This window comes from Pleurodeles waltl, chromosome 1_1, assembly GCF_031143425.1.
Source record: "Pleurodeles waltl isolate 20211129_DDA chromosome 1_1, aPleWal1.hap1.20221129, whole genome shotgun sequence".
Lineage (NCBI taxonomy): Eukaryota > Metazoa > Chordata > Amphibia > Caudata > Salamandridae > Pleurodeles > Pleurodeles waltl.
The window spans coordinates 204,669,217-204,681,813 of record NC_090436.1 but is presented as its reverse complement, the minus strand read 5'-3'; the positions used below and the strand labels follow the sequence as shown (position 1 = coordinate 204,681,813).

At 43.3% G+C, this 12,597-nt stretch overlaps 1 protein-coding gene across 1 annotated transcript in view; it reads left to right on the top strand.

Annotated features, from left to right (window-relative positions):
* The first annotated feature begins 265 nt into the window (after positions 1–265).
* Positions 266–12,597, top strand: part of AGXT2 (alanine--glyoxylate aminotransferase 2) — a 206,065-nt gene continuing 193,733 nt past the window's right edge. The window contains exon 1 of the mRNA XM_069220773.1: positions 266–527. Coding sequence (XP_069076874.1) covers positions 284–527 — 244 coding nt within the window. The 5' untranslated portion in view covers positions 266–283. The remainder of the gene's footprint in view (positions 528–12,597) is intronic.

Sequence of the window (12,597 nt, the reverse complement as noted above, 5' to 3'; positions counted from 1 at the left end):
CCATCACAAATTCTTGTTGGGTTCCGGAGTAGCGTGCTGCTCGCCGAAAAGCACTTCGACGCCTTGTCAGGGGTAATAAGCGCTATATAGATACTAATACAATACAATTAAAAAAACAGATTCCACAGTACCTACACTTCTTGTTTCCCCCATTAAATTAGCCATCGGAGACGAGGAGTTAACAGGATATGTAATGCTCATTTGAGAAGTTGACATCATTCCTGGGTTTAGGGTTACGGACTGTGTGCGCTGCATTTAGTACTCCTACACACCCACCCTTGAAATGCCGGGGAGGACTTCACTCAGCTCCCCCCGCTCCCGCCCTCTTCTCGGTGTCAAAGTGCGCTGCACCAGCAAACCCTCCCCCTGCGCAGCCCCTCATCCTCCCCTGTTAATTCGGAGCCAGTGCGCCTTGTTGGAGAAGATGCTGTCTGTCGGTGCGAAAACACTCTCCTACCCGGGCAGGGGTGGCCTCTGCCGGGCGTGGATCGCCGCCTCGGGGGTTGCCAACTTTCACGTGTTGAGGGGTACGTATTGGACCCAGAAGGAAACACCGAAATGTTTTGACTTTTCTGTCGTGAACCGCTGGACTTTCAGCTTCAAGAAAAGGACTGTGTTCGCACTCCTGGCTGAACTCTTTCTTATTTTATGCAACTTAAATGGCGTTTATCGTGCCCAATACACCTGTTGGTTAAGCCAGTCTGCACTATCTCTCACTCCTCGGTTAAGTATTGGAAGGAGGGGACCATGTGTGCAGCTGCACGTTCTCTGGAGACCCTGCCCCACCTCCAGCACAGTGTCGGAAGAGGTTCACACACTTACTCATTGCACCCCCGCTTGGGCTCCTTTTAGGTCGTCCGAACACGGAACCGAACAGAAGTTTGCATTCTAGACCTGACAGTCCATACTTTGCAGAGCTCTCACATTTCCCAGGGCCACGTATGAGTAGCACTTCGGCTTCAGGGTTTAGCCTTGCATTCTGGGACTCGCAGTGCTGCTTTTCAGTGGCCTCTATAAACCGATTTATAAGAGGAGAGACGGGACTGCACACATTGGGCCACAGATAAGATGAGGCCGCCTTAAATGTAAAGTGTGTGTGAAGATATATATATATATACATACATATTTGCTTATTGTTTAAGTCTGACGTTTGTGTGTGTGTGTGTGTATGTATATTCACATATACATACAAAACCATATTTAAATATTTTAAGCAAACAACTTTGTTTTTCAGTGAAAGGTAGTTGTGCAAAGGAATATGCGTGACAAGATACAGTATCTGTATCGTACCCTGGAACATTGAACTGCTGTGGTGATAGGACCCGAAAGAGGGGCAGAACAAGTAGAGCTGGGCACGGCTCTCTATCCATACCCTCACTAGACCAACCAGTGCTGATTTTATAATGTGGTGAATAAGAACTACAAGTCCCAGAATCCAAAGCAAAAATCTAGAACTGATGTGCTACTCACCCATGGACCTTGCGCTTATTAGAACTCTGGCTTTAAAGAGAAAAAATAAAACGAGACATCCCAGTGCACAAAGTGCAGTTGGCTATAAAACCAGGACTGCATTTTGTTATGCCTGACGTGGAGCACCCAGTTGCTAGACCTTCTCGAGTGCCCTAATTAGGCGAATTCGGAGGGAACACCAGAAATATTTCCTGCATATTTATGGCAATGGCAGAATGAGATTTGTGCAGCTAAACCCTTACATGAGGAATTAAAGTGGATGCAGAACAAAGTGGTATATACATATGTTTAGCTTAGACATGTTTTCACATACCTGTCAAGTAGACCTGTGACACGAGCTAGTAATGACATATTACCCAACAGTACATTGCATTTCTGGACTCATGGTTTTACTTCTAATACAGTAAGTCCAAGCTTGGAATCTCACCATACCAAAAACTGTTCTCTGAAAAGGCAGTAACGCTTTGTGGCTTGAGCATTTGACATATCAATCCACAAAGTGGATGTGTAAGAAATTAGGTTATTAGTTGAGGAGGTAAGTGCCTGCCTCAAACAATCTCAATTCTCGTCATGGTGAACCTTTAAAGTCACTAAATCAACCAGAACTCAGCCCACTGGTAACTATAGCACAGAGCAGACAGGCTAAACGTAGAGGCAATATGTAAGGTTGTTATGCAATACTCAACAGCAATTTAGTCCAAACACATCGTAAGACCATCCCCAAACCAATTTAGAAAAATAGATAATATTTTAGTGAATAACATGATACCCAAATAATACAAATCCAATAAGTAGAACTGGAATTATGAATTTTAAAGTTTGTATTTACAAATCATGCCACAAAGCACTGAATGCCAAACTGTGGGCACTGGTGGAGCAGGACAATGGTAAGATTTAAGACTGACTACAATGGAGTGCGGGTCAGTGACCAGGTTCATCATGATCACAAAGTTACCTTATCACTTAATCTACCTAGTGTTGGACCTGGCTTTTTGACATGGTCATCCCCAAGCTTTTTGCCTCCTTCCTCCTATTTTTTCTGACCTGTTCTTGTTGGCTTTTGAACTCTGGGCACTTTACCACTGCTAACCAGTGCTAAAGTGCATATGCTCTCTGTGTAAATTGTACTGTTGATTGGCTTACCCATGATTGGCTATTTGATTTACTTGTAAGACCCTAGTAGGGTGCACTATATGTGCCTAGGGCCTGTAGATTAAATGCTACTAGTGGGCCTGCAGCACTGGTTGTGCCACCCACTTCAGTAGCCCCTTAACCTTGTCTCAGGCTTGCCATTGCAAGGCCTGTGTGTGCAGTTTCACTGCCACTTCGACTTGGCATTTAAAAGTACTTGCCAAGCCTAAAACTCCCCTTTTTCTACATATAAGTCACCCCTAATGTGTGCCCTAAGTAACCCCTAGAGCAGGGTGCTGTGTGGGTAAAAGGCAGGACATGTACCGGTGTCGTTTATATATCCTGGTAGTGTAAAACTCCTAAATGTGTTTTTACACTACTGTGAGGCCTGCTCCGTTCATAGGCTAACATTGGGGCTGCCCTCATACATTGTTGAAGTGGCAGCTGCTGATCTGAAAGGAGCAGGAAGGTCATATTTAGTATGGCCAGAATGGTAATACAAAATCCTGCTGACTGGTGAAGTCGGATTTAATATTACTATTCTAGAAATGCCACTTTTAGAAAGTGAGCATTTCTTTGCACTTAAATCTTTCTGTGCCTTACAATCCACGTCTGGCTAGGTTTAGTTGACAGCTCCTTGTGCATTCACTCAGACACACCCCAAACACAGGGTACTCAGCCTCACTTGCATACATCTGCATTTTGAATGGGTCTTCCTGGGTTGGGAGGGTGGAGGGCCTGCCCTCACACAAAGGACTGCCACACCACCTACTGGGACCCTGGCAGACAGGATTGAACTGAAAGGGCACCTGGTACATTTCTTAGCCACTCTTTGAAGTCACCCCCACTTCAAAGGCACAAGTTAGTATAAAACAGGGCCTCTGCCCTACCTCATCAGACACTTGCTGGAGACGAAACCTGAACCAGAACCTGCATCCTGCCAAGAAGAACTGCCTGGCTGCTCAAAGGACTCACCTGTCTGCTTTCTACAAAGGACTGCTCCCTTGCTGTTGGCCTGCTGCCTTGCTGAACTCTTGTCTGGCTGCAAAAGTGCTCTCCAAGGGCTTGGATAGAGCTTGCCTCCTGTTCCCTGAAGTCTCAGGACCAAAAAGACTTCTCTTTTTCATTTGGACTCCTCGTGCGCCGAAAATTTCGACGCACAGCTTGCTCCGCGGTGAGAAAATCGCTGCACGCCGATCCAGAAAGACGCTGCGCGACGCCAGCGGTGCGACCGGAACTTCGACGCACGGCCTCGCATGGACAACGCCGCCCGCCTTCCCGAGAGGAAATCGACGCAACGCCTGCCGTGAGGAAGAAAATTCCACGCACAGCCCCCTGAAACGACGCGCAGCCGGATAACAAGCTGAGGAATCCACGCACAGACCCTGGGACATCTGGTAATCCCGCGATCCATAGAAGGAGACGGTCCGCGTGCCGGAAAACGACGCACGTCTTCCCCGAGTGAAAAATAACGACGCAAGTCCATGTGTGAAGGGGCGTAACCGACGCGCACACCATTTTTCTTCCCGCAGAACGACGCACATCTCCCCGCATGAAAAATAACGACGCAAGTCCGTGTGTAAAGGGGCGTAACCGACGCACACACCATTTTTCCACGCAGCTCCTCTTCTGCGGCCCTCTGCGGAGATTTTCCACTCCAAACCAGGTACTTTGTGCTTGAAAGAGACTTTGTTTACTTTTTAAAGACTTAAGACACTTCATATCACTTTTCAGTGATATCTTTACAAATTCATGTTGCATCTTTGATCGTTTTGACCTACAAATACCCAGATAAATATTATATATTTTTCTAAACACTGTGTGGTGTATTTTTGTGGTGCTATATTGTGTTATTGTATGATTTATTGCACAAACGCTTTACACATTGCCTTCTAAGTTAAGCCTGACTGCTTGTGCCAAGCTACCAGAGGGTGGGCACAGGATAATTTGGATTGTGTGTGACTTGCCCTGACTAGAGTGAGGGTTCTTGCTTGGACAGAGGGTAACCTGACTGCCAACCAAAAACCCCATTTCTAACACCTAGCAAAAGGGGAAAAGACTATTAACCCAGTGACCTGGGTAACTATAATGTCAGACACAGGTGGTCCCAAAGGGGAATTGTTGCCCTTGACTTCCACGGCACTGCGATTGTGTAGGAATGGAATAGTATTACAATAATATGACAAAATGACAAAAAGTAGCATAAAATACTGCAGCAGATTGACTATTTTTGTGACTGGAGATGAATTAAGAAGCAGAGCAAGAAAAAAGGTGAAATTACATTTCTGAAGGACTAAAACGAATCCTTTGGGCATCATCCACGCTCCTGTCCTAAAGGAGGCTGATAGACAAGCGTGATTAGAGTCAATAAGCAAATAATGCGTTTCCCGCGCCCATTTCTGCTCTCATGAGATGTTTGGTGCTAGAGCAGAGGGGAACTAACCCCAGAAGTAGAATCGTTTTGAGTGGAAAAGCAATCACAGTGAGAAATGAGGAATGTCATAGCACGAAGTTATGGTTAATGGAACCAAGTGCCTTTTCAGGATACACAGAAGTATGAAAACAAGTTTGAAACTACTCCAAAAGAAATCACCATCCAAGAACAGAATCAAAAAGATCGAATATATAACAACGAACTAGGAGATAAGAAAGTTAAATATTTTGGAAAAAAACGAAACCTTCATTTGAAAAAGTGCAGCGTCGGTAGGATAACTTGAACAGATATCAGACTGCCCTAGGGAAAATAAACAATGTGTGTGTAGAAATGAAGCACGCGGGGCATTGACATTCTGCTGTAATGCAGCAAACAGAGAAACAGGGTTCCGTGTGACATAGATAAATCTGACAGGCAGGATTGGAAAAGGGCGGGGCAAACGTCAAAGGTACTGCAGCACTGAAAAGAGAAAAACAGCAGCACTAAACAAATAGGTAAAAAATGGCTGAATTCCCCTTAAACCGCAGGCTGTGTCTGACTGAGAGAACAAACAGCTCCTCATGTCTCACATGTGCATTGCTAATGTCTTTTTCTTTCTGATCTCCGCTCTCCACCTCCCTCTCTTTCTCTTTAATGTCCGCTGTCATTAACCTCATGGGCTGAGGAAAGTCACAGCAGCGCCCCCGGGCTTTAAAACAGCCGACCATGGCTCCAGCACATCAGGAAATGACCAATGGATAACAAGCATTGGCAAAGCCAATAGGTCTCGCCTAAGCAAGGGCTATTGGCTGCGCCAATTTTTTTACCCATGTAGTACTCCAGCGTGGCTGCTTTTTTATCAGGGCTAAAGATTTGTGACGTAGAGGAGAGTCTCCTAGAGTGTCATAGAGTGTTGCAGAGTGGAGTGGCAGAAAGTGTTATGTATTGGAGTGGCACAGTTTGGAGTCGTGTAGTGTGGCATGCACTGGAGTGGCATTGAGTAGAGTGTTGCTGAGTATAGTGGCATTGAATTCAGCGGCGTGCAATGCAGTGTCATAGAATGCTGTGGCGTAGATTAGAGTGGTGCATAATAGAGTGCAGTTGGGCAGAGTAGAGTGGAATGGCGTAGAGGTGAATGATGCAGAGGGCAGTGACGCAGAGTAGAGTCAAGTGGCATAGAGTGCAGTGGCGTAGAGTGCAGAGTGGAGTCGAGTGGCATAGAGTGGTGTAGAGTAGCTTAGAGTGGTGTAGAGTATAGTGCCATAGAGTGGAGTAGCGTAGAGTTGAGTAGTGCAGAATAAAGTGGCGTAGAGTTCTCTGTGGTGAGTGCAGTGTGGCAGAGTAGAGTGTCAGAGTATAGTGGTGTGGACTGGTGTAGAGAGCTGTGGCATAGAACACAGAGATGTAGAGTGCAGTGACATAGAGCGCAGTTGTGTAGAGTGCAGTGGTCAAGAGTAGAGTGGCGTAGAGTGCAGTGGCATAGAGTGGAGTGCCAAAGAGGGACTAGAGTAGCGTAGAGTGCAGTAGTGTGGAGTAGATTGCTTCAGAGTAGAGTTAAGTGGCATAGAGTTGAGTGATGCAGGGTAGTGTGAAGTTGTGTAGAGTGGCATAGAGCGTAATGGCATAGAGTAAAGTAGTGTAGAGTGCAGTGCCACAGAGTGCAGTGGGGTCAGAGTAGATTAGAGTGGCGTACAGTGGATTGGCGTAGAGGGCAGGGGCACAGAGTTGAGTGTTACACATTAAAGTGCATTGGCATGGAATGTATTAATATAGAGTGCAGTGTTGCAGAGTGACGTAGCATACAGTGGCATAGAATGGAGTTGTGCAGAGTAGATTGGTGTGACCTTGACTAGAGTGGTGTAGAGTGCATTGGTGAAGAGTGCATTGGCATAGAGTAGAATAGTACAGAGTAGAGTAGAGAGGCGTAGCCTGAAGTGGCATAGAGTGGAGTGGTGCAAAGTGCTATGGTGTGGAGTGGTGTAAAGCAGAGTCGTGCAGAGTAGAGTGCAGTGGTGTGGAGTGGTGCAGAGTAGAGTGGGAGTGGAGTGGCGTAGAGCAGAGTAAGCATGATATAGTAGCCCACTGCCATTACAGACAACACATTTTCAATTTAAATGACCATTACATTTGCACAGACATACAGTTTTACTAATAGAACTATACAGTGCACAAACAAAAATGTGTGGAAATTGCATCACCTGGTGTAATGATTGTTTTGATCATATTGAAGTATTTGTTTCCAACATACTTCAGAAATAACAAAAATGTGCTCCATTTGTGTTCCTAATTCTGATATATTCTGAAATACTCAGCTCATTTAATTGTTATGTGCTAGAGAAAACCTCTTTTCTACCCTCAGTATCCATTAAGATTGTCACATAAATCCGCTCACTGTGAAGTCAAAGATAGAAAATTAAACATGCACCCTCAGAAGACTGCACCTGACATTTGACCTTGTTCTTTGAATGCACAGCAAATGTGACTAAATAAGAGCAAGATATGAAGGCCTATTTACAGAAAGCGAGTTTGTGGAAGATTACAGTAAACACAGCTTAGGCAACGGGAGGGGCGGACTGAACCTGGAGAGCCTAATGCAAATAAAGCCAACAAATAGAAAGCCACAAAATGTGAGCTACAAACCACAAAGTCAATGGTAATCAACGGGCAGAATGCATTCCTAGGTCAACTTTCTGAAAGTCCCCAAGCTGTCTGGTAGGCTGCGACCTAAAAAGGCCAGTCTGGCCTTGATTTCTGGTCAGGGCAGCATCCTCATATCAGTGCATCATTGGTTATTTCTAGCGGAGTCTTGCTGTCATGGAGTCCTGCTGTCATGGAGTGTTGCAGCAGTTATTATGCCTATATGCCTTTGCATGGGGGAGCTATATAAGTTATGCAAGATTTGTCTAACTGTGGCATCGGATGACTGCTCGCTCATGTTCCTAAAGGCTTTCTACCTCCTTCAGAGTGAGAAATACCATGGTACACTTTTTCCACACACATCATTCTGACAAGATAGAGCCCATTTGGATACCTGCAGGTTCCATTTTTCCCAGCTGTAGGCTCCTTGTTTGCTAAGATTTGGGCATGCTTATTGCCAGTTCATTTTGTGCCTTTGATTTAAATATCGTTGTCCATATACCTCTGTTGGAGGCTCTTGATTCTGCCTGCCCAGTGGTATTCTGTTTTATAATTAGTGCAGTCCTGATGATGACCTTTTAACTTAGCGACATGCTTGAAACTCCATAGACACTGCTACAACTCCCTTACATGAAATGAACATAATGCCGTGGGAACAGATTGAATAGGATACCCAGCCTATAAATATTTTAAAATTCTATTTGCTGTGTAGATACAGGAGCCCGACATTTCCTAATTCACAGTAATGTTGCATAAAGTTCTAGGATATTGCCTCATATCCTATAATCCCCTCAGGAGATCCTTCCAGCTTCATGTAAACAACGCCATCGTTGTATATGGTACTGATGTGGCTTTCCGGAACTGACACCAATCTGAGAACATTGTACCAACTTTCCATGAGAGAACTCTAGAGTCCCTGGTTCCAGAAAACTCTACTCTCCTGGTTAGACTTTGTGGATCTGGGTTGAGGGATCATGCAGATGAGAGTCCGGCTTCTGTTGGAAAAAAAAAATAGTGAGCGTTATTGAGCCATCCTCTCCGCCTCCCTGTTCCTCCCCTATTTGTGGTCTGAAACACCCACCCCTGATCCTACTTGCCTGGTGAAGAGAACCAATGAGCTACAGAGAGATGTTCTTACTGCCCCAGTGGTTCTCCTTTCTGATTTGCCAACAAGTGGATTTGCCACTCCTTTCTGATTCCTGCTCTAAAGTAATGACTTTTCTCCTTCTTAGCCCCTCCTTTTTTCCAGAAAGAACCAACTGCATGGGAGGAGGTTCAAACTTGCTCCAGGGAGCAATGTTCCCTTCAGAAACTAGCCCCCTATCTCTTTATGTTGGTGTCTTGCCGGTTTTCTGTCTGCCATTTCTCTGAGGTCTCTCACCAGCCCCTTTCTGGTTGGTACTGTCTGACATCTATCCACCAGAGCTATCTGTGGAAGAACAGTGAAGCATCTGAGAGCATTTCTGCTGCATCCATCACACCTACACTATAATTACTCACTCAGGTAATTAAAATTCGATACCTTGCCACATAAGACCCTGTAGGATGTGGTAATAGAAAATCTACATCCAAAGGAATGATATTGTTCTAAACAATATTAAGGATATGACATTTTTTTTCAAACAATATTTTCCTAATGATATGCTGAGAAATATACAGAAAAATATTTCTGCAAACGCATCATGCTGGGGTGTCGTGGCATCTGTGTGCCGCATAGGCAGAGATGGTGGCTATTATATACCATATCGACATGTATATAGTGGAAGCAAATGCTAACACGAACAACTAACAGACTCATCGAAGAATGGATAGTGGTACTAGTAGTTTGTCAAAGAATGTACATGGAATGTGAGTAAAGATGCCCTTGCATGAGATTAGCATCTCTTACAACATGCTGCCAGTGGTGGTAGAGGTGATATTTGCACATATCTGCATTTTATACTGGATGAATTGGGAGCAGTTTGCTACCATTTTGTTGCATACATTTGTGCTGTGTTTGGCTTTCAGTGGTGTGATTTGTTTTGATATTTAATTGTGTTCTTACAAAAGGGCAACCACTTTAACTGTTCAGAAATGTATGCTTGTGCATATGGTGGCATCTATGAGATTTATTATGCATGGGGAACTAACAGATGTTTGAATGCAACCCATTTCATCAAGTAAATAGATGCATTAAATTTATTAAGCATGTTTTATTGCATTACCTTTAATCTGCACGTTGTCTCAATAGGGAGCCATATCCGCAAACCACAGTAAGACTTTTAAAATCCACAATACTTTCTTCATGTGGTGAATATAAAAATCTCTTGCTATGTGCACTTTGCTCTCTCTTGCTGTTGTGTTGCGTTAGGGCCCAATTCCAATAGATTTCTGTGTCTATGGGTAAATGCCTTGATACATAGGTGCTATAGTCCTGATCGACTTGCGAATCAGACCCGAAGAGACTAACACCAAGGATATAAGCTTTGAAGAACTGTTTGAGATATATAAAGTGACTTGTTTGTAATACAAGCCTTAGAAAAAATTGATTTGGAATACAGTCAAGAATTAAAAATGAGAATTTGAAAAAAAAACTTTAAAAACATTTGCTAAATAGATTATTATGTAATGAAGTTATGAATAGATCAGATCCCCGTTATACAGGATGGTTTGGAAAACCAAAAACAAAAATAATTATTTTAGTTCAAATAATACATTTTTGTTAACTTTATCTACTTTAATTTATCCTTTGGGTATTACCTATGACTAATGTTTTTTATATATAATCATTCAATTTGTAAGGGGAGTCAAAGATTTATAAAATGAATGTATTTCGTATGGATTTGGGTAATTAATGAAGGATAGTATTTTTTCTATGTCTGTTATTGGCAGGGTTTATCTTTAAGGAAGGGGAGGGCTTCTGTAATGTTTGATGCTAATGAAGAAGACCGTAATGGTCGAAACGCGTTGCTGTTAAAGCAAGCTTTTGTCTGTGAACCTACTAATATTGATTTGAAAACCTATATTAAAGACTCTTGTTGTTGTGGAGTGCCAGCGGAATTTCTTTCCTCTTTGATAATTCAAATTACGGGTCCTGCGCCCATAGCAGTGTACCAACCTCATTGGGCCGTGTCAGGAAGAACAGCAGGATACATTTGTTTGAAGTGAATTCATTTCAATTTCCCTGAATCAGCCGCTCGCACCCTTGTATCTTTAAATGAAGGCAAATACCGGATTTGGACTTGAGAGACGCGAGCAGAGGTTCTGTTCCGGTTCTAGCGGATGGCGAACAACATATGGCTATTCGGTTGGTGGTTAACAGTGATTAAAAAGCTATCCCCTTCGTTGGTGAGAAAAAGGATTTTATAATTTACGGCAGGCAAGGTATCGTTAGCGTGGTTTCTTTAAGGCAAATGGACTGAGACACCGTAACTGGAACTAACGTGCAACATTGTTTCTTTGTTTACTGTGGAACATGAGATTATTGTGTTACAATCTTTCAGTGAGGAGGCGGTAATGACGAGGGAGAGTCTTTTGGTTTCTGTTGCTATAAAACGCCCCCTAGGAAAGCGATAACGTGGGTTTCACTTTCTCAGGAATTTCCACTAACATATCCATGTCGATGAGAATAGCGGCTTGGTTTTATCATTACAAACGGTGCAAAGTCAGGTTTTAGTAGAAATGTTATATCGGCTTTTCTGAAAATCTCAACTGAAACTTACAGTCTGGTGATTAACTCCAGGTGATTTTCTCTTAATTTTTTTTTGTCATCATGAATGAAGCCATACGTTCTAAACTAGAGATTGCTCATAATCTGTTTGATGAGAGTGCCCGAACACAGGGCTGGAGACAAATATCATGGGAGAAACTGCTACGGAGGGCAATTTGTCTTTGAAACAACAATTGTGGCATTTTGAAAAACTTTGCAAAAAGGAGATCAACAGGAGTTGGGAGGTGATTTAATTCAATAACTATTTAGAGGTGGGTAGGGTTCCACATGGACTAAGAATTTTGATAACCCCTACTTACGCAAACCCACATCCTAAACTCTTGGAGGAATGGTCAGCATTAATGACGTCTACGTGTAAGAGCATGCTGGAACTGCTTTCCAAATATGCAGCAATGGAATTGACCCAAATCAGTGAAGAAATCAGGACTGTCTGAGTATCGTTGGATAATAATACAGCGCAGGATGAAATAAAGAATTTCTTTAAGGATATGGAGGTACGACTCTTGAAGTATGAGGAGGATATTAAATCTAAAAAGAAAAGGAAATTCCTGAGAGATAAAATTGACTGTGCTACTGGCTGTATTCTTACCTTTGGCAAGAAATTAGACCAGGCGAGAAGAGACTTTCGACAAAGAGAGTCGTTGAGACAACAAGAAACACTCTCATCTGAGTCACGTGTTGAGAATATTTCAGATGTGGAGGAGCAATCAGCGACCAGTGGTACTGCGGGACAACCATTTACCACAATGGAGGAATACAGTTTTTTACAATTGAACCAATGACCGCAAAGGAAACCCACAAGAGGAAGGGGAGAAGGCGGAGACCCAAAAAAAGCAGGAGAGGGGGACTGGCAACAAGAGACCGAGAAGCCATTTGGAAAAAACATACGACAAAGCAGGAGGAAGAGATAACCTCTGACAATAAGCTTACTATAGTAAACATCTCCGCTCATGTTTTGACACAAGACAAACGTACAGTATTAGAATTGGGTTTGTCTTTTTGCCCAGTGGCTAACTTTGACTATACAAAAACTCGCATTGACTTGTTTAACTTTGTTAGAAAACTTAAACTATTGAAAATTTGTACATAGCAAAAAGATACATGTTCTCTGAGGCATATTGAGGTGAATACGGAGAACATGGATGTGTCCTCTGTATTAACCATAGGGGACATTGAGGGTTTGATGTCCCTTCGAGAATTGGAGACAGGGGGGAGACCCTGGGACACAGAAATGGAT